We start from the raw sequence: 27,079 nt of genomic DNA on the forward strand, positions 1-27,079 counted from the left end.
AGTTTGGTACACAAAATCTAATTGAGTCGTTTACGCATTGCGCATGCGCTGTGCGACCACACCTGCGGTTCGACTCCGCCCAAAATGGCGGTCCTGCGTTAATCAACACACTACTGGCAGTAACAGTAGAAACCGAACACAGTACTCCAACAAAAAGGTTATTCTATAATGATTTCATCCTCGAAAAAGGGAACCAGGTTGAATGATCTCACATCTTTCAACTCGGTTTCGCGACAGATACTGAGAGCCCAACAAAACCTGTCAGAGGATGGAGGTGACAGGACGTTCTTCCGAACGAATCCGATCGCCAATCCGCTCAGAGCGAGAGGGACGTCGGTGGAATTGGTGCCATGGCAGCGTGGTTGTATTACAGGCGAGTATTCAGAGCAAGCGGAGAATTCTTTGCAGCTCCGGGGTTCGTGTTTGCGTGGGTTTACAGACTGGCCTCCATGCAAACCTTAAATGTAGGCCATCGCTTAAATTTGTTGCCAAAGTGAAAACGAAAGGAAACGTAAAGCGGTTGTGGCCCGAGCTGGTGAACCGCAGCAAGGACAACCAAAATCGCCACGTAAGGCGCTTTATAACTTTGTCCTTCGCTTTATTTTAATTAAATTCATCCCAAGAGTTTTTGAATTCGTGTTTGGGCCATGAAATGTCAAAAGCTTAGTTTATTCTTTCATGCGTTTTCAAGCCGATTGTAAGAAATGAGGGGATGCTAAGCTAACACGTTTCATTTTAACGTTTTTATTTGTGTGGCCTGGCATTAAGGGAGTTGTTAGAACAGAAAATTTTAAATTATTTTCTTGACTAGAAAATCTAGCAAAAATATTATTTATGACCTCAACCAGTGTTAAAAAGCAACCTTAGTTTAGACATTTGCAACACAATGTGATGCACACTCAAGTTTTTTTTTCTTTTTTAAGAACAACACTCCCTTCAAACCATCACCAATATATTAGGAAACCTAAAATTAACCATGTCTTTGTGAAGAGCTGAGCTGCACAATTTTTCTGGGTGAATTCTATTTCTAAGCAGATGTTACTGTCAAACTGATGCACTGAAGCAATACTGAATGACAACTTTTTTGTAGTTATACCTTCAAGCTGCTCTTTTTTGTATGTCTAATAAAAAACTGTTGAGGAAAAACAATCCCCTACAATTTGAAGTTGGCATATAAACTGGTGATAAAATTGCCAACATTTCCTGCACAGATTAGTTTGACATTTTTTTTTTAAATCTCAGTCCGTGACAACTTTCTGTTTTCACTTACAGATTTGAATCCAACCTCTACCTCCATTGCTGGTTCAGAATGTGCGATGAGAAGAATAATTAAATCCTCTGGCTGTGGCCTATGTGGTGACTGTAAAATAACTCCTTCTCAGATAAGGACACTGATTATGCAAGAGCAAAAAAACTTGGCCCCTCACCCAGAACCACAGAAAGCCACTCAGGTAGTTAAGGAAGCCCTCCAAGCTACAGTCAACATTTGTGATGTCCTAAATTCTGATCCAAGTTGCTACCATTGTGGCTTTGTGCTACCTGACGGTCTCAAGACCAAGACTGTGCATTGCTTTAAACAGGAAATGAGAGCTGGATTGCAGATCAGGCCACGTTGCTTTGGCCTCCAGAAACATGGAAATGATGAGCACCCAAATGGTACGTCAAGTGCAAGTGTGCAAAAGGATGAGGAAGTAAGAGGCAGTCCTGAAACGTGCACAATGCCAGACAAGATGTCGGAATTGTTGGACGATGGACCAGTGTCCTTCACCTGCCAGCGAGTGAGGATCTTTGTTTGGAAAAAAAAAGATTCTTGTGCACGCACTTACATAACCCGGCACAGCAGGCAGTTCTTTGTGAATAGAATCATGAACCTGGACAACGGCATGAATGATTCTGAACCAACACAAGTATTCCCATCGGTTTTCTTTACTCCAAGAGAACCTTTACCCTCTTTTAGCCTTAGTGGTGCTGAAAGGAATGGAATTGATAATGGGCCTTTGGAAGAAACGGAAAAAAATAACGAGGGGCAAGGTGCGTCGGAGCAACTGGAACAGACGATGAATGCCGAATGTTCGCCGGGGGCCGCCGAATCCGGCTCTTCCCCGTGCAGTTTTGATCGCAATGATGATGATGAAGTCTTCAACGGTGAGGGTCGGTCATCTTCAGATAGTGACCCAGGACCAAGTTCATCTGAGCCAGCAGAGTCTTCAACTGAGATCCGGGCAAGCGCTGACACTCAGCCGTGCGTTTTGGACGAGGTCACCGCATATCAACATGATATCCTACTCGTTAATGTAAACCAAGATGACTCCGAGCTCTTCGGCAACCTGCCCCAGGAGAGTCTCCTGAAACTGGGTCCCGACAGAGTTCTCCAAGACCCAAAGACTTTGAACACATATGGAGAGTCACAGCCTCGCACGCAAAGGTAAAGCTCCATATTTGACAACATCTCCCAGTTGCCAAAGGCTTATTACCACAACATGTTGTACTATATTACTTGTGTTTCAGTTGGACCCCAGTTAATATAAATCTTCTGTGCGACAGTCCAGACAACGGTATGGCCAATTTAAGGACCTCGCTGAAACTTATAATGACGTGCCACTCGGCAAGAAATTGTTTTTGTGTTAAAACACACCAGAGGCAATCTCCAAGCGTGACAGAGATTTGTTTTTGAGAAAGAACCTCAAGTGTTGGAATTCTAATTACACTTCTGAATTTTGCAGAGGAAAGCCCCAGCAGACCCTGGAGGCCACAAAAGAGCACTGTCTCCCCCAAAAGGCAAAAGATTGTATTCAGCGAAGAATACGGCACCAAAGCAATGGTAACGAAGCGAAACTAATGAACGCTTATGACTTAATTAGAATTTTAATGTTACCGCCTGTGTTATTGAGCAGGATGCGTCTTACGGCAGCAGAAATTTTCAATGCGGCGGCATCCAGGAAAGGTATATTTTCACGTATTTCAATCCGAAGGGTCTAGTTTTGTATTGATTGTCCTTTTCGAGCAGGGATGCATGTAACGCGTTCTCTTCATTTTGGACAGCGAGTAACGGTGAGTGGAATGTCGAGAAGCACTTTTAGGAATTAGGTGCCGACTTTTGAATGCTTGCTTGGCTGCTCTTTTCTACAGATCCACCCACGCTGCACCCAAACAAGGCGGATCCTAGGTGTTTTAAAATTAATTCAGTAAGTAGTGCGAAGGTTCATCTCTTCCAGATGAAGAAAGATTATGGATGTATTTAAATGTTATTATACTTCGGTAAATATTTCTGAGCAAATTTGGTAAAACAAAGCTTCCTTTGTCATTCATTGAAGACGGGACCAAAATAGTAATTTAACAGAACTAATTGTGTCCAACATTCAGTACTGCAGGCTGTTCTTCAATGAATCCGAGTCCTGTACCTACAAGGTATGCCGCTTTCGGCATGTGCCTATGGAGGGCGACGAGAAGGTACAGTAGAACCTTTGAATTATTATTTTTTTTTCCTCCGTCGTAGAAATACAAAGATGCTTGAGTTATTTGGTAGTCAATACCACCCTCTGCTGTACTTGAAATGTAAAGCCTAGACTGGATGGAGATTTTTCTTCTTTTTTTTTTTCTCCATTCCAGTTCTGTATCAACATGGTAGAGCGCTTCACCCTAAATCCAGCGTGCCTCCTGAGAGCAGGTCCAACTTCAAATGTCTCCTGTACACCTGCACAGTCTCATGAACTCCGATGCGGCGAATCATCTTTTCACTTCGCACGTTCATCCTTCACCATTGTCCTTGTTTTGTTGTTTTTCCAGGAGCTTTGTTCATAAACTACTACCGCGACAATCCCCCAGGATTATTTTTCTCCATGCCTGTCTTTCTCTCACTCCTCTGGGCTCTTCTGAAAGCAGGCATCGTGCCTGATGTTCTGTCAGTGCTCAGTGTCAGCTTGGCTCACAAGATCGTGGTGAGTTTGCGTTCTGCGGCGCTACTCTGTAATGTGTCATGTCGGCCAGCAGGTGGCAGAAAATGATGCTATTTAGGGAGGTCGCCTCAGTTTCTCATAATCTTGGGAGAAATTGTTTCTCTCGCCTTTCTTAGCCTACTCATGAGTTCCTGCTCGCCCTTTTCACCTTTGTAAGAGAGAAAAGCTTCACAAGCGTTGTCCCTCACCTCCTGCTGCTAACTTACAAGGTAAATGAACACCTCTATACTTCACCTGCGTATGTACGTCTGTTATAAGAATTTTCATCCACCGACAGATGGCCAGTGAACATTTAATGCTGAGCTTGGATTGCTTCGATGTTGTTAAAAACACTCCTGAATTCCAGCAGCTGATACATTCAGATGCGTCTGCCAATCTAAGGTGGGTTGGTTTTGATGACTAAGAAAAGTACCCTCGCTCACTGATTGTCTCCTTTCTTCTCAAAGAGTCTCTATAACCAGCAGTGTGCCCGTTTCAGACTCCTTGAACTTGGCCTATGTCATGGTGGAGATGGAGGTTAGCCACTGCTTTTCAAACATCTATCGAGCTGTTTATTCCGTGCGCAGCTTGCCGACATTGTTGTGTTTGCCAGCTTTGTGTAAAGCAAGCGGACTGGTGCTGTCTGGCGAAAGCTTTTAGCTCCATTTGCACACCCCACCAACATCCCAGCCAACTGGAGCGCATCAGCGGCTACATCACTGTCGCTCTTCTGTCGGAGACCAAAGACAAGATGTCGGTGCCGTTTGCGGCTTTCGCTGAGACAAGTAAGAACCCTTTATTAAAAAAAAAAAAAACATCTAGCAACATTTCTATATTCCTCCAATGTAGTTTGTCCCAATGGAGTTCCAGACTGCCTGTTGATGGGTTTCATTGGCCGAATTGGAGTCTCTCTTATGCTAAGATACCATAAAACTCAACAGTGGGCCAAGGTAAGAACACCTAAATATATTTTTCAATATTGCTGCATCATATTATACAATGTTTTCCCTCCCGCTATTGATCCAAGGCACAAAAGCTTAATTGTAGCTTTTGCACATTAGGGTCGGAAGGTGGTGGAGGTGCTGACCCAATTCAGGATCAACTACTCCATGCAGAAGGGTTTGTTTGAGAATGAGAACGGTCAGTCACGCTGCCACCTGATCACCTTGGCAACGGAGATCTTCCTGCTCAGTGGCAGCCTGGAAGGAGCCCTCCAAACTCTCCGAGGTATCGTTCAGTTAGAGCCCAGGGCGTCCCCGAGACTTGTTCTGGTGGTGATGTTGGGACAATTTTTTTTTTCTGTGTCTACAGAGAACAAATGGTTTGTGAGTTGCAATATGTGGCCGTGTGAGCATCCGGACTTGGAGAATAGAAGCCGTGTGCTCGTCCATCTGGCTGAGAAAGCCTCGCAAAGAGACGCCTTGGAGGTCTTGTGTAATCTCCCAGGAATACAAGAACCCTATGGTGAGAAGAACACGCATAAGGGTTTTTATTAATCTTCATTCAATTCAGTTACAGGTGATGTTTATGCTCATCAGGTTTATTTTCGGTCAAATCAAATGGATGTAATGTCTGTGTGGATGTCTTTCTTTCTCCCCAGACCAAGTTGACATCTCCAGGTACACCCCCATGTTTAACGCTCACCTGAAAGTGTGCGTGGACAGACTAATGCTTTCCGTAGCTGCGGACTCGGTGGACTTGATGCTGTCTCGAAAGATACCAGTAGAGGGTGCTGTGCTCCAGGCGCTTTTGCACAAGCTGGGGAAACAAAACCTCTGGCTACGTGCGCGCAAGATCTTCAGTCGTAAGTAGAGGACAAAGGTCCTACAATGACACACGGTTGCTTTTTTTTTTTTTTAATTAATATATCTGCATTGCTTGACTAACCTATATGTGTACCCATAAGACTCTCAAACCACTGGCTATTACCCAGCCGTATCGGCCCCCGCTGGGTTCATGGCGCTGACTGTTTCCAGTCGACTGGGGGAGGTGGAACTCGCACTCACGTTTGAGATGTTAATTACTGTCAATGCTTCAGTTATTCTCCCTATTTCCGAGAAGACACCCGCCACCCTCAGCATCACCCTAAAAAGGTAACACCTCATATACAGATGCATGTGGCCGCATGGTTCCTGTTAGGACTTGCATTTCTCTCACCAGGAGTCAAGAGAGCGAGAGCGAGTACCTCTCAGCCGGGAGCCGTCTGCTCTCAGCGGCGCTCATCCCGCAACCCAAACTGGAGGTCCACTATACTGCTGTGAACTTCTCACAAGAACAAGTCTTCACGCTTAGCGTTGCCTCGGCCCAACGCTGGCTGCGAAGCAATCATATGTGGGCGAACGACTTGTGGGCTAGTTAGTTTCTTAAATAAGTTTAAAGAGAGTTAAAAAAATGGTTAAAGACTAGAGTAGGTGATTGTTTAGTGTTGGATAATTATTGTACGTTCAAATACTGTTACTGTATATTTTTGTTCATAGTGTTTTTATTAAATGTTCTCAATGTTCTGTTACACAAGTTTTCTTTCCTTTTTTTTCCCCCTTTTGTCTCAGTGTTTGATTTGCTGAACACTTGAAAGTAACAATTACATCTAAAGGAGTAAAATAACTTTAAGATCTGTGACTTAAACAACAGTTTAGTGGCAGGAACAGCATTTTTTTTTTTTACCTCAGGGGAAGTCATCACAGACCTTCCGCGTGGTTAAGATAGACGACTACTGTCTAATGTGATTTCACATTAACATTGGGAAGGGTCATATGATGCTGTGTGAGTAAGACTACTTAGTAGTAGAGTAGTTGACGCAACAAATTGTGTATGTACCTCCCTTTACAGCGACGAGTCCTCTTTTTGTTTTCAAGAAAGGTCATTGCATTGCATGTACAGTAGTATGGAGGAGATGGATGGAAGGTTTGATTGGAAGAGAAAACTCTATGGCGTAGTCCATCAGGTGGAATGTTTTGCCACTTTGGCATATCAGCATAACCCCTGGCCTGTTCCAAAGCCTTGCACAAATCCATCTTACTGAAATCCTTGAGGTGCTGTTGTAAATCACCCCACTGTTGTCATCTTAGGGGCCTCTGAGCCTAAGAAGCCGCTGTTTTCGTCATTTAGGCCACAAATTAATGGACCAATATATTGTATAGGACCTATATTTAATAAAAAGAATTTATAAATGAAAATTAAAAATAGAATTAAAAAAGAAGCACTTAATTTAGGTAATGTTTACCACCTGTGAAATAAATTCTGAAGTGAAAATTATTTAAAAGAAAATTATTAATATTAGATTGGCAAAATTAAAAAATTAAAATACTCGCAACAAAATACAATTTTAGCAAGTATTAATAGCAAGTCAATAATTTGCTTTACGTTTAAGAAGCAGTAGGCCTATATTTTTTTCCCCCCTATTAGTCGTGATTATGATTATTTTTCTATTAGGTTTACAAAATATCGATCCAGTTTTTGGAGGGTATTATTTTGATGGAAAACGAATTACAGAAATGTTCATACCTTTTTTACATGATTGATTTATGTGTTTTACGACGCCGTCTGATGTCAAGATTTGCGACGTTCATATACACTGCAGTAAAAGCATTCCTGCTTAAAATTAATAGCTTAATGGGCCGGCACAGCAATATTAATATCAATCATTTTGCTCAATGCGCTGTCAGGATACGGCTCCTTCCTGGGGGGTTGTAAATCAAATGTCCGTAGTTTAAGCCCGGTGGCGTTTAATTGAAGTTTAACAGCACAGTTACAACATCAAAACAAATCGATTTTTTGTCCAGAATGTACACTTAGTTTATTTTTTCTTTCCTGAACAGAAAGTCGGACGCACGGATGCGCACGCACGCAGACTCGGGTACGAGCGCCTGGTCTTCCCCCGCCCCCCTTCATCCGCTCCTCCCCTTCCTCCCAGTTCCTGCAGCGGAAGTGAGTCCATTTTTACTCGTCAGTCGAACTGGAGCTGCCCTTGGAGCTACAGCTTGGGCAACACTCGCCCGTGGGAGCTCGTACCTTCAGCCGGTCTTGATGATTCTTTCCCGGAGGAAATAAATAGAAAGGTGGATGACCGAGTGGAGGCTTGGACCATTCATTTGATGTTCCTCCCCCCTCCCCTTTGCCCCATGCTGTCTGAGAGGAAAAGCCTGCGTGAAATTCCTCCACGCCAAAAACAAGCCCACCGTGGGGAAGGAAGGATAACTGGGAGGTAGACCATTTTTTTTCCGATTGTTTATTTATTTTACTACGAGGGTTAGCTATAAGTACGTTTGTTTTTATCGTTCTCGCCACGCAATGTCGCTTTGCTGATTTGTCGAACACCTTTGGGTTCGAGGTTCGACTCCTCACTGAATTCCCACCGATGGTGACCCATTAGGGGCGAGAACGTAAGAACTAAACTGAAGAAAACTGCTGTTTTTTCTACACGAGCGCCGAGCTCTGTGGTCATGTTGCCTAACCGGTGGGGGAGGAGAAACCGTGTCCCCTCCACATAGACGCCGATCCAGTCACTCCAGATTTTTTTTTTTTTCCTCAATTGAACATCACCTGCCTCCTGCACAGAATCAATAACGTTGTTCGATGTTGTCACGTTTCAGGGATTGATTGATTGACACCGCCTTACTGCCACCTGATAGTTGAGTTTAAGGACCACCTCGTTGATTTTTGCATCACATCTGAGTTATGTAGTAGAGCCATATCTGTACGCAGATGACCACCCCTCTCCCTGGTGAAGTGACTTTAACGCCTCATGAATCTACCTCAAGCAACAGCGTTCTCCCGTCTCGACACATCGGCTCGACGTGTGCCCAAATGTCTACCTCAGCTGTAAACTGAGCCTTGTTTTTGAGGTGACGCCACAGATGGCTTCATTTCCAGACTCGGACCTGCAGACGTGCCCACTCTGCAAAGAGCTGTGTGGCTCCTCAGCCCCCATTTCCTCCAGCTCGTCAACCTCCTCTTCCTCCTCCCACACCTCTTCCTCCTCCAGCCAGACCAGCAGGAGACTTCACGTCCTGCCCTGCCTCCACGCCTTCTGCAGGCAGTGCCTGGAGGCCCAGCGCAGTCCAGGAGACCCGCTGAAATTACGTTGCCCCACTTGCGACCAGAAGGTGTCCATCTCTGAGGCCGGCGTGGACTCGCTGCCTTCCACCAACTTCCTCTTCAGCAACCTGTTGGATGTGGTAGTGAGCACAGAGGAGCAGATCCAGAACAAGAATGGCCACCACCACCCCAATCGAGGAGGCTTGAGCTCCTCCAGCTTCCATCCCACCCACGGAAGCCTTCTGCACCCACCCCATGTCATGGCAGAACCTCAGTGTAGCTCCTGTGACGAGCAGAACCTGGCCACGTCCCACTGCCTCGATTGCCAAGAGTATCTGTGCGACAACTGCGTCCGTGCTCATCAACGGGTGAGGCTCACCAAGGACCACTTCATCGAGCGGCTCGGGGAAAATCTCCACGTGGCCCGAGTCAACAGCAACCCGGGCCAGCCGGCCATGTCGGTGTCCCTCGCTCAGTCCTTGCAGAACAACTTTGCGCTGCTGTCCCTTTTCCAGGACCGGATGAGCTTCTGTCAACACCATGACAATGAGGTAAGCATAAACACCAACCACTCATGTCGTATTAGAACCACAAAACAAAATCCATCGGGGGGGAAAACGGCACTGTGATGTCATTTTCAGTCTTAAGTGGCAAAATGGCCGCCTCAACATGGAGAAAACCAAGTGTCGCTTAATTCTTATTTCACAAATAATTGATCAGGATACCGTGTTCAGACTAGTGGGGGTTCCCCCGGCATACCTGATGATCTCTCACGGCTCGGTGGTCGGGGATGGCTGTAGTAATGCAATATGGCAGAGAACGATACCCGGGACCATATGGCAAGAAGTTCAAAGGAAGCCGAGTGACTCATTCCTCGTAGTCAGAATGGCTGCATTTCCGCACGCACGCATGCATAAATGGATGCCGTCTCTGCCTAATGTGGACCACATCAGGCATTCGGAGCAGAAAATGCCCCCCCTCCCAATCCTATACAACCCATGCTTAAGTTATGTGATCTGGATAAAAGTTGGTTGCAATGGAAACCATCTTGGTTGAGCCATATGGGCCGAATGAATAACGTATGATGGGAGAGGGGGGTCTTTTTCTGTAAGCTCTGGTTCCTGAGGAGAGAGGAAATGTCTTCCTTAATGCAGTTTGTGTCCTGCAGATAGGAGGCAGCCATTTTGTTTTGGCAATATACTCGCGCAAATATATTTTGGTATAGTCCCAATTAAAACAACCAAGTACGCAAGGTGAGCTATCATTGATTCTAAATTTTGAATATTTCCAAAATTAGATCAATTTACAGGAAATTGAAATCCCTTCACAAGCTTAGTCTGATACATCCTTCAACTGACTTTCTTGACAATAGCACGGACTCACCCACGCTGAGGTTTATTGTCATCGGCGAAGGCAATTAGCATAATGTGCCGTTTTCAATGCATTGCGGAGCCCATTTGAGATTTGCAGTGACCCTCCCCCTGCGTTGCCAGTAAATAGGTTTGACTCGGTATTCCAGTAAGAGCTTCTTTTCCCAGTAAGGCCGCCCTCACCCACTGTGGTCCCTGGGGGAGGGAATGACACAAGAGAAGGTCAGGCTTTCTCTACCTGTGAGTCAAGTCGCGAGGCTCAATCTGAAACCGAAGGCTTAACTAAGTCTGTCCTGTCCGAGGCATCGACGACACAAGCGACTTTCTTACTTGTGTGTGGAAATTGAAATGGAAAATGGGATTACACCAAAGGAGCCCCCCGGGCTTGCTGCGACGTCGCCCGCCGACACCCAAATCCACGCGCCGCTCGGTCGGAGGAGCAGCTAATGAGATGCTAATCCGCCGTCAGTCTTTGCCATAGATTAAACGGTCGTCACGGTGACAAAGGGCCTGGCCCGCTCTTGTGAATTGCCTCCCACAAACTCACTAAATAGTCAGATTGAGTAGCCGCGACTGTATTCTATTGAGTCAAGTTGAATGAATCACTTAGGAAACTCGAGAAACCCGCACATGCTTTTGATTCGAGCCAAACGGAAGGCTTTGTAGTTTCCATTTTGTCTGCTCTATATAGCTACCGCCTTTTCTTTTGTAAAACAATGGATGTTCTGGAGGCAGGCCAGCCCCCTTTTTAGTCAGCTGTCGCTATTTGGTTTCATCACTCCTGGAAGTGGCCAGCGGTGGCTTTTCCAACACCTTCTGCCATCTGCACGTAGTTATCCCCTGAATAGGACTTGGGTGCGAGGCGCACAAATACTTAGCTGAGTCGGATTATGAAGTTCTGACTTCCAGGCTTGCAACATGTGGCCCGTAATTAGACGGCGTTTCCTGTGTGACGTGTGTGTCCTGGCTTTTGATGTCCAACTTTGGCCCTTATAAATGTATCGGACCAAAAGAGGCGTTTCCCACGTTCCTTAACGGGTCGAAAAAGCTAATATGTATGTGCACGTGTTCATAACAAAGCCAAAACACGCCCCTCCACATTCACCGAGCCGCCAGCTTCTCTCCCACGCCTCCCCTCGCCCTTCCCTCTCCCTCTCTACTGTACATACTGTAGCATATGACGCTCAGTCGCATGCTCGCTAAGGAGGCCAGCTTTGTTTTCCTTCCGTGCTCCAAAGCCCGTCCAATCAGGTCGCCGGATCGGAGCCACCGCCCCCCCACGGCGCCACACTCCTATCTGGCAGAGTTTCAAAACATCGAGAGGCGGGGTCCCAACGTTGTGTTGATGGCGAGCGGCCAACACGAGGTTGCCCTATAAGAGTGATAGGAAGGAGGGAGAAGAAAGGGGGGAAAAAAAGGAAAGGAAAACTGAGTGGTGCCCAGCTCGTTTTAATTTAATGGTTTATGTTAGGTCATAGGCTTTCCCACCCTGAGTTTAACCATGCATCGAAATTAAAAGTTGTAACATTTATAGAAATTAACTGAACCCACTAAAGCTTAATTCATAATTAGTATTGATTATATTACTCAAATACAAATTTCGTTTTTATTGTGTTATTATGAAACAAATAGAAAAACAAACGAGCGAATTCAGTATCAGCGCAAATAAATTATTTCTTAAATTGACTTGGCGTTTAGGATTAAAATCTTTTATGTATAATTTTTGTTTGACTATAATTATTATTTTCTCAAAAGCCAGACATGTTGTCTGAAGGTGCGGTTTAGAACAGGAACTTCTTAATTGCGCTTGTCTCGAGCTGTCAAATTCATTATCGCCTTTAGGAATGTCACTTTGTGATGCATCAGTGTGAGTGCACCACACCTCCAATTTTCTTGCCTGTTAACACAACGGAAAAAGCCCCAGGCGCTGCCATATGCAAATAGTAAATTCCTGCTGCTTAATTTTAGTTAAATTAAACGGCGTATGAAATTATCCAGAGTTGCTTTTTTTTTTTTTTTTAATGCAGTTTTTAGTTTTATGTCAAATGTTTATTAGATAAAAACACTAATTATTTTAAATGCATTTTTAGGTATTCTTGTAGACAATTTTAAATTTAGTTAAATTAAATGGCGTATGAAATTATCCAGAGTTGCTTTTTTTTTTAGGCGGAGTTTTTAGTTTTATGTCAAATGTTTATTTGATTAAAAACATTAATTATTTTAAATGCATTTTTAGGTATTCTTGTAGGAAAATTATTTTTTATTTTTATCAGACTCATTTGTTGAACAGCGACAATTATCCTTTTTCTAATAAATATTTTGCAACTCCAACATAATTCCTTCGCGTGTGCTTGACGTGGAAACAATTGTGGAAATAACCTTTTACGCAAGGTAAATTGTCTCGCTGTCAGCCTCGCTCAAACTTTTTTTTTTTTCTTCTTTGTAAGTGCGCTCCTTGCAGAGCCGGCCCGGTTATTTTCTGGCGGCGCAGTGTGACATTACTTGGCCGACATCCCCTCCCCCTCGCTCTGCTCTGGGAGATTTTACTGGTTGCTTGAGTTCGTGCCCTCTTCCCTAGTTCCCAGTGCCTGCAGGGAGGGAGGGAGGCCGTCTCCATGATAGTACCAGACATCACATGGGGAACAAAAAATGTATACAAAATTTAAAATGGCTCTGGGTTCTTCAGCCATACACCAGGAAGCCACAAAATACCATCTGTTAAAGCAGAATTAATTTAGAATACAGAAAAAAAATTCTACTAACCCAATAGCACCTTAAATTTGACTTGCTAGCAAAAAAAAAAAAAATTGGGCTTATACAAAGGCAGAATAAAAGAAACAGCAACACATGATTGAACTGTCGCTCACCCTTTTCTAAAGGTTTATGAGTAACAGCGCTTGACACCATGGGCGTGTCTTATTGTAAATTGGTAACGTGAGAGATTAATGGGCAGAGCGGGAGAGAGCGTAACATCCGGTACACTAATGAAATCCTATAATTTACGACCCGCCAGCCCCCCTCGTACGGCCGAGGCCTGGTGCCGAGATTGAAATAGCGCCCACGACCCCCAACCATCCCACAGCTGGAAAACACAGCAGGGGAAAAAAGCGAATAAATTCTAATACACAATCCCGACAATTTGTTTCCCATTTTCTATCGTGGTACGGATTTATCCTGCAAATAAAACACCATTGTAAATTAAAGTGGGGAAATGAATGAATGTTTGGAAAGCAGCGAGTAAGGACAAAGACGTGACGACTCGTGGGAATAGTGTGTCAATAATATCGAGCGCACTTTCAAGAGGTTCTGTGTGTTATGTAATCTGAAATCTTGCAATTATGAATGACTTCTTCACCTCTGTTTATTTTTTTTCCTCCCTTCCTCCAGTTTTGATGATAAAGGAATTTCATCTAGATCTTCTAAATGTGGTTGACGCACTAAAATTGAGAGCCACGTTCGTCCGGCCTCTTTTTTTTTTTTTTTTCTCAGCGCCTCCCGCATTGCTCTTTTGTATGCCACGTCCCCTTGGAATTTTGGAGATGTCAATAGAGTAGGAGGAGAAGGGTGGAAATGTGAGAGGAGTGATGGAGCTGGGCTCCAGCAAAAAAAAGAAAAGAGAAGGAAGTCAGATAATAGTGGCTGCATGTGCTGCACAAGCGCGCATCTCATTAGATTATGCCGCCCCCTGGGGAGAATGGCAGTTATTGATGGATTGATCTCATCCACTCTATGCCCGGGGCGCCATTGAAGCCCATAGATCTTGCATCTCTTTGGGATATGATGGTCAGCGCATACTTAATTAGCCTTACGACCAATCGGCTCTTAGTGGCAACATTTGAAGAGCGGATGAGGTTAAACGACTTTCTCTCCAGGGATGTGGACACTTTTGTGTCAGACGTGACTTGCACCGCTTTGGCTTCTATGATGCGATAGAAAAACAATTTGATCATGTGAAGAATGGGTTATTGATTAAGTTTTCATCGCCTTTAGTCCATCTATTGTGTTTTACAGCAGGACTTTTTATGAGCTGGTCACTCATGCATATGGATGGATGACTTTTGTCATTCACTCTTCTCTCATTGATTAGGTGTTAGTTTTTTTTTGGGGGGGGGGGGTACACTCAAGCAGATGAGTTTGTGTGCATGAGATGTGTTTTCAAGCTGTTATTTATTACTTCCGGTAAAAGGAAATTTCATCTTTTTTTTTTTTTCCAGGTTTTCCTGTTCTTTTGCGAAAGCTGCTCCGTGCCCATCTGCAGAGAGTGCAGCATGAGCCGTCACGTGGGTCACACTTTTGTTTACCTCCAAGAGGCCGTGCAGGACTGCAGGTCCGTCACCATCCAGCTGCTGGCTGATGCACAAAAGGGACGACAGGCCGTCCAGGTGAGATGGACGCCGGTTAGCATGATGTACATATTGGAAATAATGCAAAATGCAAATTTTTTTAACACCAAAATTAGTAGCAAAATAAACTTAATTGAAAGTCACTGTAGTGATAGGCGTGGAGAGTTTGATATCGGCACCATTTTCTCAATACTTGTCCGACTGCTTTTAACGTAGTAGAGCAGGAGAAGTGAGTATCGGGTGTCAAACTAAACATGGGCGTTGTGGAATACCTGTTCCACACAGACGTAAGAGCGCCGTAAGTGGCGCACGAGGCGGAAAATGGCCGGGTCGACCCGTGCTCTGTTTACACAAAGCAGCGACGTGGAAAAGGTGGCTTTTATAGGTAGTGTAAAAAGGGGCTTTCATGGCAAGGCGTTTTATTTTGAAATGGAATACCCGTTTTAGTATGGAACCTTGCTTGGCAAGAAATAAATAGACAAAGCATTAAGTGACAACATTTTTGTGCCTCTGCTAGCTAAAATGAGTGACCGGTCCCTGGAATTTTTATTTTCCACCCCGAGTTGGAGGTGTCCAGCTGGCCCTGAAAGGGGGCTGGTCACACGGGGTGAGGTCCGGCGGGGGTAGGGATGAAGGTCAAAGGGGGGGAGGGGAGATGAAGTATTTAAAGGATTTGAGAGAAAAGAAAGATCCCGTCCTCAGTCAAAGAAGTGGAACACTTTGGCTGCCTCTTGTTCACATGGCCTCTTGTCCCCCCGCCCCACATTTATTTAGGCTCACAGGCGCTTAGCGCCTCTCATTTAGCTAATTACGGAATGGAGGAGTCCACATTATGCAGAAATGGCGCAGAAACGTGTTCAATTTCATCTGTTATCGAATTGTTATTTTTTTGGGGAGGGCTTTAGATTGTCCACCTAACTACTTCATAGACATGGAGACATTTTATGAAAACATCTTTTTTTTTTTTTTATTAAACGTAGCACGTAAAAAGCAATCGATAAAAAGTGTCAACATTCCGACAGATAAGTGCTCTTTAAGTCAACTCCCTTATCAGTCAGTCCTCTTAGAGCACACACTTATGACCTTGGTAGGACACGGTGGAAACACGAAATGCTATCTGAGGTCATGTTACATGCGAGCACACACTCTTTCCCGACCAGAAGTCGTGCCCCGCCTCTCCCTATCTCAATGACCTACATCTGCTTGACTCGCTCATGCACGCGCGGCGCCGAGTTCACCCAGGTTCTTCCCTAAATTCCGAAACCTCAGCGCAACGGCGGCTCGTCTCTCGGGCAACTGCCGACGCGGAGCAGACTTTGAAACTGAAACCGGGTCCCGCAGAGCTCATGTTTGACCAGTGGGTGTTTTAAAAGACATCTCTGGGTCTCGAGCTAGCAGCTGAGCTTCAAGAGAAGCCGGCCGACCATCTGGCGGTACGTTGTCGTGCGGCTACTTAGTGTTTGCTTGTCCATTTTGTCTGAGGTCACCGAAGGAGTAAATGCTGACGCCAGATAATATGTAAACACACACACACACTCTCGGCTCCACCGTGAGGTAGGAAATTTCCGCCCACTCCACCCCCATTATCTTCCCTGACCTCTGACCCTGCTCTTGTGACTCTCCCGGTTAGCCCGATTCTCCGTCTCTCTGCCGTCTGATTGGTCACTTTGACCCTCTTTGTGCGGCAAGCTGTGCTCTGCTGGGAATATATGGAAAGAGCCCATAAAGATTGCAAGCACCTGAAAGTAGACCGAAAAATAACTAAATTATATTCTTTTAAGCTTTTTTTGAATGTGATATGTGAACGTCTGATCACTTCCTGCTTAACTGGCAAATAAGACCACAGCGCAGGATATGTAGTGGCTCCGTTTATGTTGTCCCGCGGAGGAGGCTAATTTAGTTGTCGCTTTAGATGCCCACCTCAAATGGCCCAGCAAAGAAGAGGAAAAAAAGACCCAGCTGCCGGTCTTTGTTCTGGCAGGGCTTGCGGTGGGGAGGGGAGTGTGGTATGCGTCTTAAGACAGGGGTTGCAGATCATGACCTGTAAGGTTTAGTTGACCTTTGAGCCCTGCGGCCAATATCACAAAGGCAGCCTTATCCTACCTCCCCCTTTGTCCCTGTGCGGTCTGCCTCACCCGCTGACCGCCCACAAAACGGCAAAAAAGAACGGGCGGGTAAATATTGGCCCAAAATTTTGCATTGTTGAGTTTAAACCAATTAATATGCAAGTCTGAGTCCTCCTCTCTAAAGTTAGCTCACATCACACGTTTTTATTTTTTAAATGTTTTATTCTCCAGCTGAGCATGGAGAAGGTCCAGGCCATGGCGGAGCAGGTGGAGATCAAGGCTAAGGTGGTGCAGACGGAAGTGAAGGCCCTGGTCCTCAGGCACAAGAAAGCGCTGGAGGAGCGAGAGTGTGAACTACTGTGGAAGGTAAAGCTTTTCCCTAATAAATTGAACTTTTCTTGAATCACTCCACAAAACGGGTATTTCAAAAAAACTGGTATTTAAAAAAAAAAAAAAAACTTGTGAAACTGGTTTGACACCATGCTGCTATTTTTTTTTTTTTTTTTGGTGTAGCCTTAAGTAAAGAAAATGTTATTTCCTCAGTTTGCTTTTCTGGTAGGTTTTCTTGATTAGCTAGTTTTTAAAGTGCCACCTTTAATTTAGCTCAATGTGCTTTTCCCGTCTTTTACAATTAGCCTGGTCTGCCGGGATAGGCTCGGTGAACAAGATAGGTCGCGATGGGAATTCTTTCTTTTTTTATACCAGCGCACTTGTGGACATAGATGCGATATTTTAAAAATGACCCCCGTCTCACCTGCTCCTAGCTTCCCCCACAGCTGTGACGGGTTTGTGGGTCAGTCCCTCTTCAATCTTTTCCAGACAACCAAGCACTCAACTCGTAGCCTGCCTGACAAACAACCTTTCATTTCATTCCTTCTCACCAATAGTCGATCAATAGACTGACCGAGTACACGTTGAGATGAATCCTCGATTTTTTTAGCCTCTTGTAACCGTTGTGTTTATGAGGGGCAGTTGTCAGAATGATTTGTGATGCCCTGGCCTGCACTTTGTCTGTCTGCTTACTAAACTTTTAAAGAATGCCGGCGAGAGTGGGCCAAATACCAGTCGAGCCTGATGAAAGTTGTAAAGTAGGGAGGGGGAGGTGTGGACGGGTGTCGTACGACTCCATGTCAAGATCATGTGTGGTTTATGGTCTTGGCTAGCCTTCGGAATATTCCATTTATAATCCGTTTGCTGTTGTAAAATGCCACGCTGCTATTAAATGCCATCCAGGCATTTATTGTTTGATTCGATTTCTCGTCCGATAAATCCATCTGAAATTTGATAGAGTTGTCAAATGGGCCTGAAAATATGAATAATGTTCTCAGCGGACCGGCTGTTAATAAAAATAACTCTTCAGTTCGTATTCTCGTGCAGATCTGGTGGAGATTTGAATCCCAGCACGAGCACATGGATGTATTTATGGTTTTCAATGTGGCTCTAAATGTCACTTTAATTCAATTGAATCCTTTAGCCATGAAGAAGATGTCAGGTTGCGCTTTGCCGTGGTAAATTCTCGGCTTGCCTACAAGGACTTGCGTACGTTGAGGAATGCCGTAGAGCTTAGCGTGCGGCTGAAACCCGAGAAGTCTGCAGGAGAACTCCGCTGATCTGTTCAAGATGAGAGCCTCTGGTTTCTATTATTGAATGTCAGTTCTGTAAAAGGTGATATTTGATGTCAGACTCCAAATCAGAGCAAGGACACCACGCAAATTAAGCCCCTCCCCTTTTCCCCCACAATCAATTTAGAGACTGATTAGTAAAGATGGTTAATGAGGTAACACTGATTTTTTTTTTGCCTGCGTCATCAGCATGATGAGCGGAAGTTTCCTGCCAGCATGCGAGATGATTGCGGGCGTTGTCTGGGAAACAAATTCAGTTCCTCTGCATTGTGTTTCCTCACTGTTAGGCTCATCACCGATGTGACCGCCGATGCATTTTGCGTGGGAGTGTAGGCGGAGAGTTGCGCCGGCATGCTAGATTGCTTCCCACAAAAAAAAAAGAATGATCAAGGTCCTTTACTTATCTCTATCTTCCCGGCGTGTCGACGTGGACGCTCCACTTCCAGGGTATCCATCAGAAAGGCTAACAAGAGGCTTTGTCTTCACGGACTATAAAGTGTAAATCTACTCTCACATGTGCAAATTGCACTTCTGCCCAGGCCGGGATTCAACAAAGGGGCCACTTTTGGAGCCCGAGTAGGGAGGGACTGGAAAGTGTCCCTTAGCATTGAAGGCGCTCAGCCTATTGTGCTTGACTCTTTTTGTTAGGTGACGCTAAGTAAGAGGCAACTATGCTTTTCAAGTTCTACCGGCATCTCACCTTTTTTTCCGACTGAGTATTTAAACAAAAAATATCATGTCATGCTGCCATGCAATCTAACTTTGAGAAACTACACCACAATTAAAAAGATTACACAGCTCAAGCGCCATTTAAAGTCATTGACTTTCCATAAAAGTCCAAGTGACCTTTCAAAACCAATTCTGCACATTGCTGCCATCTTGTGGACAGATTGACACATTGAAACATTTATTTTCTCTACCTGTCTATATTGTGCCAAAGCACAAATTTTACTTAAGAAATATTTCACAGCGCAGCGTAGGACCAGAAATTTTGACTTTGATAGATAAACAAAAGTATATTATTATTTAAAAATAATAATTGTGCTGCTACTTGATCAATTCTCTGTCAACTCTGTTTTTTCCTTTTCACCCCTCGCAGTTGGAGAAGATCCGGCAGCTGAAGGCCAAGTCGCTATACCTACAGGTGGAGAAACTGCACCAGAGTCTGACCAAGTTGGACAGCACCATCGCCGCCGTCACCCAGGTGCTGGACGAGGGCCGCCACATTGACGTGCTGCTGGCGCGCGAGCGAATGCTCACCCAAATCCATGAGCTCAAAGCACTGAGGGGCTTGATGCAGCCCCAGGAGGACGACCGCTTCATGTTCACGCCTCCAGACCAGGTGGGAGCTCATAAAATCCTTGAAGTGGTGTGCAAATGCTTACTTAGATTTGTTCTCCCAGGCTCTTTACATCGCCATCCAATCCATGGGCTTGATCAGCAGCGGCGCCTTTGCCCCAGTCACCAAAGCGCACGGCGACGGTCTCAACACTGCGCTCCGCGGCAAGCACGCCGCTTTTACTGTGATCGGCTACGACCACGACGGCGAGCCGCGTCTCTCCGGCGGCGACATGGTGACGGCGATAGTCATGTCGGTGGCAGACGCCAACCTCTCCGCCGCGGAGGTGACCGACCATCAGAACGGCTCGTACACAGTTAGCTACATGGCCAAATGCGAGGGGGAGCACCTCGTCTCCGTCTTGGTGTGCAACCAGCACATTCAGGGAAGCCCCTTCAAGGTGTTTGTGAAATCGGGCCGCAGCTACGGCTCGCTGGGGTCCCAAGTGTCATCGTTCGGAGGTGAAGGCGAGGGGGACGGTCAACTTTGTCGTCCTTGGGGCATCAGCGTGGACAAGGAGGGATACGTGGTGGTGGCGGACCGCAGCAACAACCGCATACAGGTAGGAAGTTTGCTCGCTTCAATAAATTCACAATAAAAATTCCATTTGATTATCTATTTCCAGATATTCAAGCCTTGTGGTGCATTCCACCACAAATTTGGCTCCCTGGGTTCTCGACCCGGTCAGTTTGATCGTCCGGCCGGGGTCGCCTGCGACAGCCAGAGGCGAATCATTGTGGCCGACAAGGACAATCACCGTGTGCAGGTACGCGATTGGTCTCAGAACAAACCTTCCACACATTGAGTAACATAAATATTCGCAAGTTCAGAGGCAGCTGCTGAAAATATCTTGACTCCTTTCACACTTGTAAAAACAAAGCTCCTCAGCTGTTCACTCCTCCCCACGCAGAGGTCATGCCCTGACCCATTTGCTTTGCTTGACAGGTGTTTACTTTTGAGGGCCAGTTCCTGCTGAAGTTTGGGGAAAAGGGGACCAAGAATGGGCAGTTTAACTATCCCTGGGACGTGGCTGTCAACTCCGAGGGTAAGATCTTGGTTTCCGACACGAGGAACCACCGCGTGCAGCTATTCTCCCCCGACGGCTCGTTCCTCAACAAGTACGGTTTCGAGGGGGCTCTGTGGAAACACTTTGACTCACCCAGAGGCGTGGCCTTCAACCACGAGGATCACCTAGTGGTGACCGACTTCAACAACCACCGGTTGCTGGTTATCCGGCCCGACTGCCAGTCCGCCCGCTTTCTGGGCTCCGAGGGTATCGGTAACGGTCAGTTCCTGCGGCCCCAAGGTGTGGCCGTGGACCAGGAGAACCGAATCATCGTGGCCGACTCCCGAAACCACCGCGTGCAAGTATTTGAGCCCAATGGAAATTTCTTATGCAAATTTGGAACCCAGGGGAGCGGCTTTGGACAGATGGATCGTCCCTCCGGGGTCGCCGTGACTCCGGACGGAGTCATCGTCGTCGTCGACTTCGGGAATAATCGTATCCTCAAGTTCTAGAAAGACAACATTCGCTCCCTCAATTTGGCTTTTTTTTTTTTCCTCAACAAAGGCGAGCGAGCGAATGAATCAAAAAACTGACATATTAGGAATAAGAAATCTCAGAGGATTGAGAGCACGTTGACGAGAAGGGAAATCGAACCTCGATAACTTTTTTTTTTCCATTTCGCACCATCAATCTCATATGTTCTGGTTTATATTTGAATGGGGACCTCTAGAAACGGATAATCAGTAGCCAAAAAAAAGAGCCATTTGTCCCTTCTTCATAGTCAACTGCTCGATTCTTTTCTGTAAACTCTTCTCGAGTATCCTTCTCAGGGAATTTCTCACTTTTCTTGAAACCTCGTACCCTCTGCTCCACACCTACCTCATTTAGCTCTTTATGAATGTACTCATAGTCACTGAGCAGAGGTTTATTGGTCCGTGAAGTTTTACAAAGAAAAGCCTACCTCTATACTTTTTATTTAAGAGAGACAAAAATAAGGAGGAAGAAAAAGAGACTCTTCAGTCGATTTATTTGCACAGGAGTAATGGCATTCGTGCTGTGCATCTTTTTAAATATGTGTTGAGTGAACCTCCTGAATGTTGTTGCTGAGACAATACTCAGGCTGTCGGGGCTGCATAATTCGTTCTCATTCGAAGGCATTGCTCAAAAACAATTAGGGTACAGTCCGGTAGTGTCTTCATAGCTTTTTTTTTTTTTTTTTTTTTAGTTTTTTGATAAGACCCCACTCATCACTTGAGTTTGCATGGGCATAACGGCCCAATTAGAATGTGGGAATGAAATGCCACAATGATATGAGATGAAAAAAAAAGAGCTCAGGTAATATTTTGGCTGATTGGAAATGATCAGCTCTTATTTAGTTTCACTACAGCAGATCGGGCCTGTGGTGATATTAGAAAAATGAAATTCTTTGCCTGAAACTTAACGTCTCGTTCGACGGCGTGACCGACCGAGATTAGTATGCAAGGACCTCTTGCTCGCCTCCAAAAAGGGAGGACCCACAAAGGAACGTGGGGGGTGATACTTTTTCAAAGAGCAGGATCTATTAGGGATCCCAAAGTAGAGATTTAATCATGGCTAAATGACACCTTTTCCCCCCCCGAGGCAGTGTTTAACAAAAAGCCTCAGAAGTAGATAGTCCAGAGGACGAAAATAAGAACATCAAATAGACTTAAGACTTGACAACACAGTGAACCCTTACCATTCGCAGGGCGGGGGAGAATTGAAAATGTACGACTAATCGATCTCCCTCCAAAGGGGTTTAATTGCCTATAGATGTCACGAGAGCGTGGCAAAGCACTACTTTTGTCTCGACGAAGCTGAAACTCGCTTCAACATCGCTTGCGGCATACACGGTATTCCTCGGCACCTTGTGAATGCCGGCCCGCGGATGTGCGGCGCTTCACTGTACAATCCTTTGGATGGAAGCTGCGGTCCAAAGCCGCCCTCTTCCGATCCATCGAAAGTGCGCCGCCGCCAAAGCTCGCCCCAATTTATCAGGTCTTCAAGCGTCTTTAGAACTTTACGCTAGTAGACCGATCCTCTAAAGATATACCCACCAACTATTAGATTCAACCAAAGTAGAATATCTGCACACTGGCCAACTAAGAAAAAATGGCTTTTAAAAGATGTAAAAATCAAAAGTCACCATCTTCAATAATCATGGTTGCCGGGAAATGTTCCCGGCATAATTCGTGGAGTTTACTAGCACTGCCCGCTGACATCACACGAGTCCTGTTTGAATCCAGTCGCATAGAAAACCAAAGAGAACCCTCCCTCTCCCTCATTTTAGACCCCCGCCAATCCGACGTAGAACAACTCGTAGCGCCCCCCCCCCTTAAGCAAATCCGTGGCGAGGCGTCGACGCTGACGTCAATCTGTGCCCCACTTGATCGCACTCGACAATTCATGTTCCATTAGCAAATTTGGAAAGATTCCCCCGACGGGCCTTCTTCTCTGAGGAGAGGTTCTGTCCGCACATGATCCCAATTCAACGTCAGTGTTTGCTTTCCTCGTGGACCTTGACACCTCAACTCGCTTTGTAGCGATTCTTCACGCTCATATACCTCAGACGTGTGTCATTTCCATTTGAATACCTCATTTTGATTTTTTTTTTTTTGCGTATTTTCATGTTAGCATACCTCATCAGATGTGTCCGCATCACGATATACCTCATTCTTGGACTGCATGTCCCGTAGCTGTAGGACCAAAGATTGTGGCACTGTTGTGGTCGTCCGTCTTCATCTCGCAACCCCGAGCAGCTTTTTCGCTTGGTTGTCTTTGCTGTACGATTAATTGCCTTTTTTTTTTTGAAAGCGAAAAAAAAAAAAATCAACCAAAGCAAATATTTCCGTGGATTAGCATCGTGCCAAAGTGATCTTCAAGAGTTCTGTGCCAAGAACCAGGCTGTTGTAGATGACAAAAGGTCACTGGACCACAATATCAGATTTAAATGTTGAGTCAGTTTCTGATGGGGTGCACTTAGGAGGGCTGGGCCCTGATTTTTCTTTGACCTCACGATGACGAACTCGCACATTTCTGCTTTTTTTTGTTACCGCGCAAGGGGGTGGGGGAAGGACGGGAGCGTTAAAAAAAATAAACATCACTCGTCGCACAAAAATTCCACAAAGGATTACCTCAACCTTCAGCACAACTTTCCGATATTTATGCACGCGGCAGGACTTGTCTTGACTGTGGCGCCAGCAATTACGAACGTTATCAAGTTTCGTAATTTGCACACGGAAGAACATCGACAGTCAGCTTGTTTCTTTTGCGTTGTCAGTATTACTGTATTCATCCGCGTCTGCATCCTTTTTTTCAGAAAAACTACGATTGCAGAGTTCTAGCTTAAAGATCCTTAGGTATCCACTCTTTAAGAGGAAAAATATATTTTAAATCTTATTTACTTCTTTTTGTTTTGTTGCATGCTTTAAAAAAAAAATCCTTATCATACTGAAGTCTTTTTTTTTTTTGATAAATGTTGGTAAAAAAAAAAAAAAAGAAATAGGCGGGTTGCTGACTTTTTGGGAGATGGATATTACCAGAAAAGATGCGCTAGAATAGGGTTGACCTTTGCGATTGTATTCGGTGACCTGTTCAGTCAGCCATGCCTCGATTGGTAACCAACAGAAAACATCTTGAGGCTTCTTTTGCGTGCCTCCCAGCTCAGGCGCTTTACGTGCGGGAAGTTTCTTCCCACTCTGCATTTATTAAGTCACCCACAGCACACAAGGGCAGTCTTGTCACGGTCACACGACCACCATTTTGGCTCATCCAGCACAAACCAGATGCTGGTAATGGCTGCCAATCATGTGACAGGGTCGGCTGCTCTCTCTCGTGTGTGTCCCGCCACCCGTCTAATTTCTGGCCTCTCGTGACTTTTAAGAGAGGAAAAAAAGTAAAGCTGCACCGGGTGATGTGTGCGAGGTCATAGACCTCCTTTTTAATGATTGTATAATCAAAGACAAAAAATATGGTTGGTGAAATTTTAGAAAAGAAATAAAATATATCTCAGGTAGTTCTCGGCAGCCCTGTCCTGCTGGTGTCTCATTGAAATGTGTCCCTTAGGAATAAAGTAGATCACCCCCCGGCCCCCTTCTTTTCCCCTTTTCCCTGTTTGGACCTTAGTGCTAGTCTGATTCTTTTGTGTGTCCATTGAAATTAAAAAAAAAAAAAAAAAAGAAATCTCAATCTGAAATATTGCTTTTGTTTAACTTCCCCAGATTATTATTTTTTTTCTTTTACATAAAAGTACAAATACCACACACATCCTGATGTTCATTGGCCCTTTTAGAATGTATTTTGTGAAGAAAAGGGTTCAACGGCGTCTGGCCGATGCACGCTCCCCACAACCCGCTGCTGGACCGCCGCACAATTTTGTATTAGTCACCACCGTGTACCCACATCAGCAATATTTCTCGCCTCGGGTGGCGTAAACCAGCGTGAACATCTGTCTTTTATCCAATGGGTGTTGGTCCAGCAGCGTGGTGGCGGTGGTTGCTCGTGCCTCTATTGTCAAAGCAGACCTCCTCTGAATGTAAGCCCTCACAGTCCAGGATGCAGCGCGAGTGGGTGCAGCCTGCTGAGTTTAGATGAGTGCTGCTGGTACTTCCTCGTCATTGTGTGTGAGTGTGAATGTGTGTGTTTGCCTGTCTCTCTTGAGCACACACTTTGTGCTGGCTGGAAGTGCAGATGTCAGGTCTTCAGTCTAAATGAGGCAAAGGAGACTATATAATATTTTGGGCTGCCTACTGCTCGCGCTGCACTCTTTGGACTTTAAACATTTCCTATGCAGTTTTTTTTTTCTTGTTTACACTTAAATAAAGTTGTATTTCTTTGACTTCAACATGTGTCATTGGTGTTCTTTCACAATCTGGGCCAGTGGAACCTCCCAACATATTTTTAAATTCTCATTACTGTAGAATCAAGATAATTTAGTAGGCATGACTCTCATGAGGAGAAAATAAAAAATAGTCTCAAGTTTAATAACAAAGTTGTAAAAGTCACCAGCTCCCTGATTTAAAATTTTGTGGAGCTTTCATTCGCTTGAATTATAGACGTTAATCTTTTTGGATATGTCTCAATTTGCTTAGCCCACATCGATTGGGTCATATTTGCATTGCAGTTCTATGCCACCACAGCTAGATGTCAGTAGTGCCACATTGTAAATCTCAGCACCATTGTGTGGAAGCGGGGGGGTGAAGTGTAGTCACAAGGGCCAGGTCTCAATTAACAAAGTCCTAGGGTGACCAGGCGTCCTCTTTTCCCCGGACATGTCTTACTTTACAGCCCCAAAAATCTGTCCCGGGGGAATTTCAAAAACTGTCCGGGATTTTGTTCGACTGCCTCACGTGTCAATAGAATTGCCACTCCGTTCCATTCCACTTTGCTGATTGTGTCTCTGTGTGTGTGTGCATGAGGAGGAAGGGGTGCAGGAAATTCAATTCGCAATACCTTTCTGGTGATATGAAACACTACATAAGAGAAAGTCCAAATTTTTACGGCACTGTGGGGTAACGGAATAGCATTTGGTCTGGTGTTCAGGAGACAAGGGTTCGAATCTCACTGTCAAGAATTTATGTATTACACAGAGGCTCAGATTCTGTTCTCCGGAAAAATCTTTACCCACAAGACAAATTGAGCTTACCAAGGTCCAGTTGTCTGTATTTGTAGTGGGAGTTGGATCAAGCCATAGCTTTGGAAGACTCCCCAAAGAAATTTCGAAATTTTCACGGCACTGTGGCATAATGGTATAACACTTGGTCTGGAGTTCAGGAGACCCGGGTTCGAGTCTCACTCTGTCAAACATTTATATAATACAAAGAGTCATATATGAGACTCGAACTCGGTTCTCCTGAACTCCAGGCAAAAGCTTTAACCATAGGGCAAATTGAGATTTTAACACCAAGGCCCTGTGTTTGTAGTTGCTTATTGTTGTATTTGGGTCGAGCCCTATTTGGGAAAGACACTCAAAAAAAATTCGAAATTTTCACGGCACTGTAGCATAATGGTATAACACTTGGTCTCGTGTTCGGGAGACACGGGTTCGAGTCTCGCTCGGTCAAACATTTAAGTATACAGAGTTATGGATGAGACTCGAACTCGGTTCTCCTGAACTCCAGGCAAAAGCTTTAACCTCAAGACAAACTGAGATTATAACTCGGAGGTACATTTAACTGTATTTGTCCATTACTTTGGGTATTTATGTTAAATATACCAAAGAACTCCGAAATTTTCACGGCACTGTGGCCGAGTGGTATAACACTACGTTTGGTGTACGGACAACCCGGGTTCGAAACCCACTGTTTAACATTTACGAATTAAACAGAGCGATTGCCAAGAATCG

The 27,079-nt window shown here is 45.0% G+C and overlaps 2 protein-coding genes across 6 annotated transcripts; both read left to right on the forward strand.

The window, feature by feature from the left end:
* Positions 1-34: 34 nt before the first annotated feature.
* topaz1 (testis and ovary specific TOPAZ 1) lies at positions 35-6,449 on the forward strand. 4 transcript variants are annotated; one of them, XM_049750947.2, is made up of 22 exons: positions 35-157; positions 238-373; positions 1,273-1,451; positions 1,581-2,425; positions 2,509-2,555; positions 2,724-2,821; positions 2,895-2,944; positions 3,008-3,051; positions 3,130-3,185; positions 3,364-3,450; positions 3,610-3,667; positions 3,787-3,938; positions 4,073-4,165; positions 4,234-4,337; positions 4,403-4,472; positions 4,549-4,720; positions 4,785-4,885; positions 4,997-5,162; positions 5,247-5,399; positions 5,536-5,739; positions 5,842-6,028; positions 6,075-6,449. In XM_049750947.2, the coding sequence occupies exons 1-22, from the start codon at positions 44-46 to the stop codon at positions 6,292-6,294; spliced, it is 3,336 nt and encodes a 1,111-aa protein (XP_049606904.1). In that variant the 5' UTR covers positions 35-43; the 3' UTR covers positions 6,295-6,449. The 4 variants fall into 4 exon arrangements, with proteins under 4 accessions (XP_049606904.1, XP_049606902.1, XP_049606903.1 ...); XM_049750945.2 differs by having other exon boundaries at positions 1,273-2,425; XM_049750946.2 differs by having other exon boundaries at positions 1,273-2,425; positions 6,096-6,449.
* A 1,405-nt stretch (positions 6,450-7,854) lies between these two features.
* Positions 7,855-25,579, forward strand: trim71 (tripartite motif containing 71, E3 ubiquitin protein ligase). 2 transcript variants are annotated; one of them, XM_049750637.1, is made up of 8 exons: positions 7,855-8,139; positions 8,528-9,523; positions 14,557-14,724; positions 16,983-17,117; positions 19,473-19,715; positions 19,777-20,274; positions 20,338-20,478; positions 20,658-25,579. In XM_049750637.1, exons 2-8 carry the CDS (start codon positions 8,792-8,794, stop codon positions 21,228-21,230), a joined length of 2,490 nt encoding a protein of 829 aa, XP_049606594.1. In that variant the 5' UTR covers positions 7,855-8,139; positions 8,528-8,791; the 3' UTR covers positions 21,231-25,579. The 2 variants fall into 2 exon arrangements, with proteins under 2 accessions (XP_049606594.1, XP_049606593.1); XM_049750636.1 differs by having other exon boundaries at positions 7,855-9,523.
* The last annotated feature ends 1,500 nt before the right edge of the window (positions 25,580-27,079 follow it).

This window comes from Syngnathus scovelli, chromosome 19, assembly GCF_024217435.2.
Source record: "Syngnathus scovelli strain Florida chromosome 19, RoL_Ssco_1.2, whole genome shotgun sequence".
Classification (NCBI taxonomy): domain Eukaryota; kingdom Metazoa; phylum Chordata; class Actinopteri; order Syngnathiformes; family Syngnathidae; genus Syngnathus; species Syngnathus scovelli.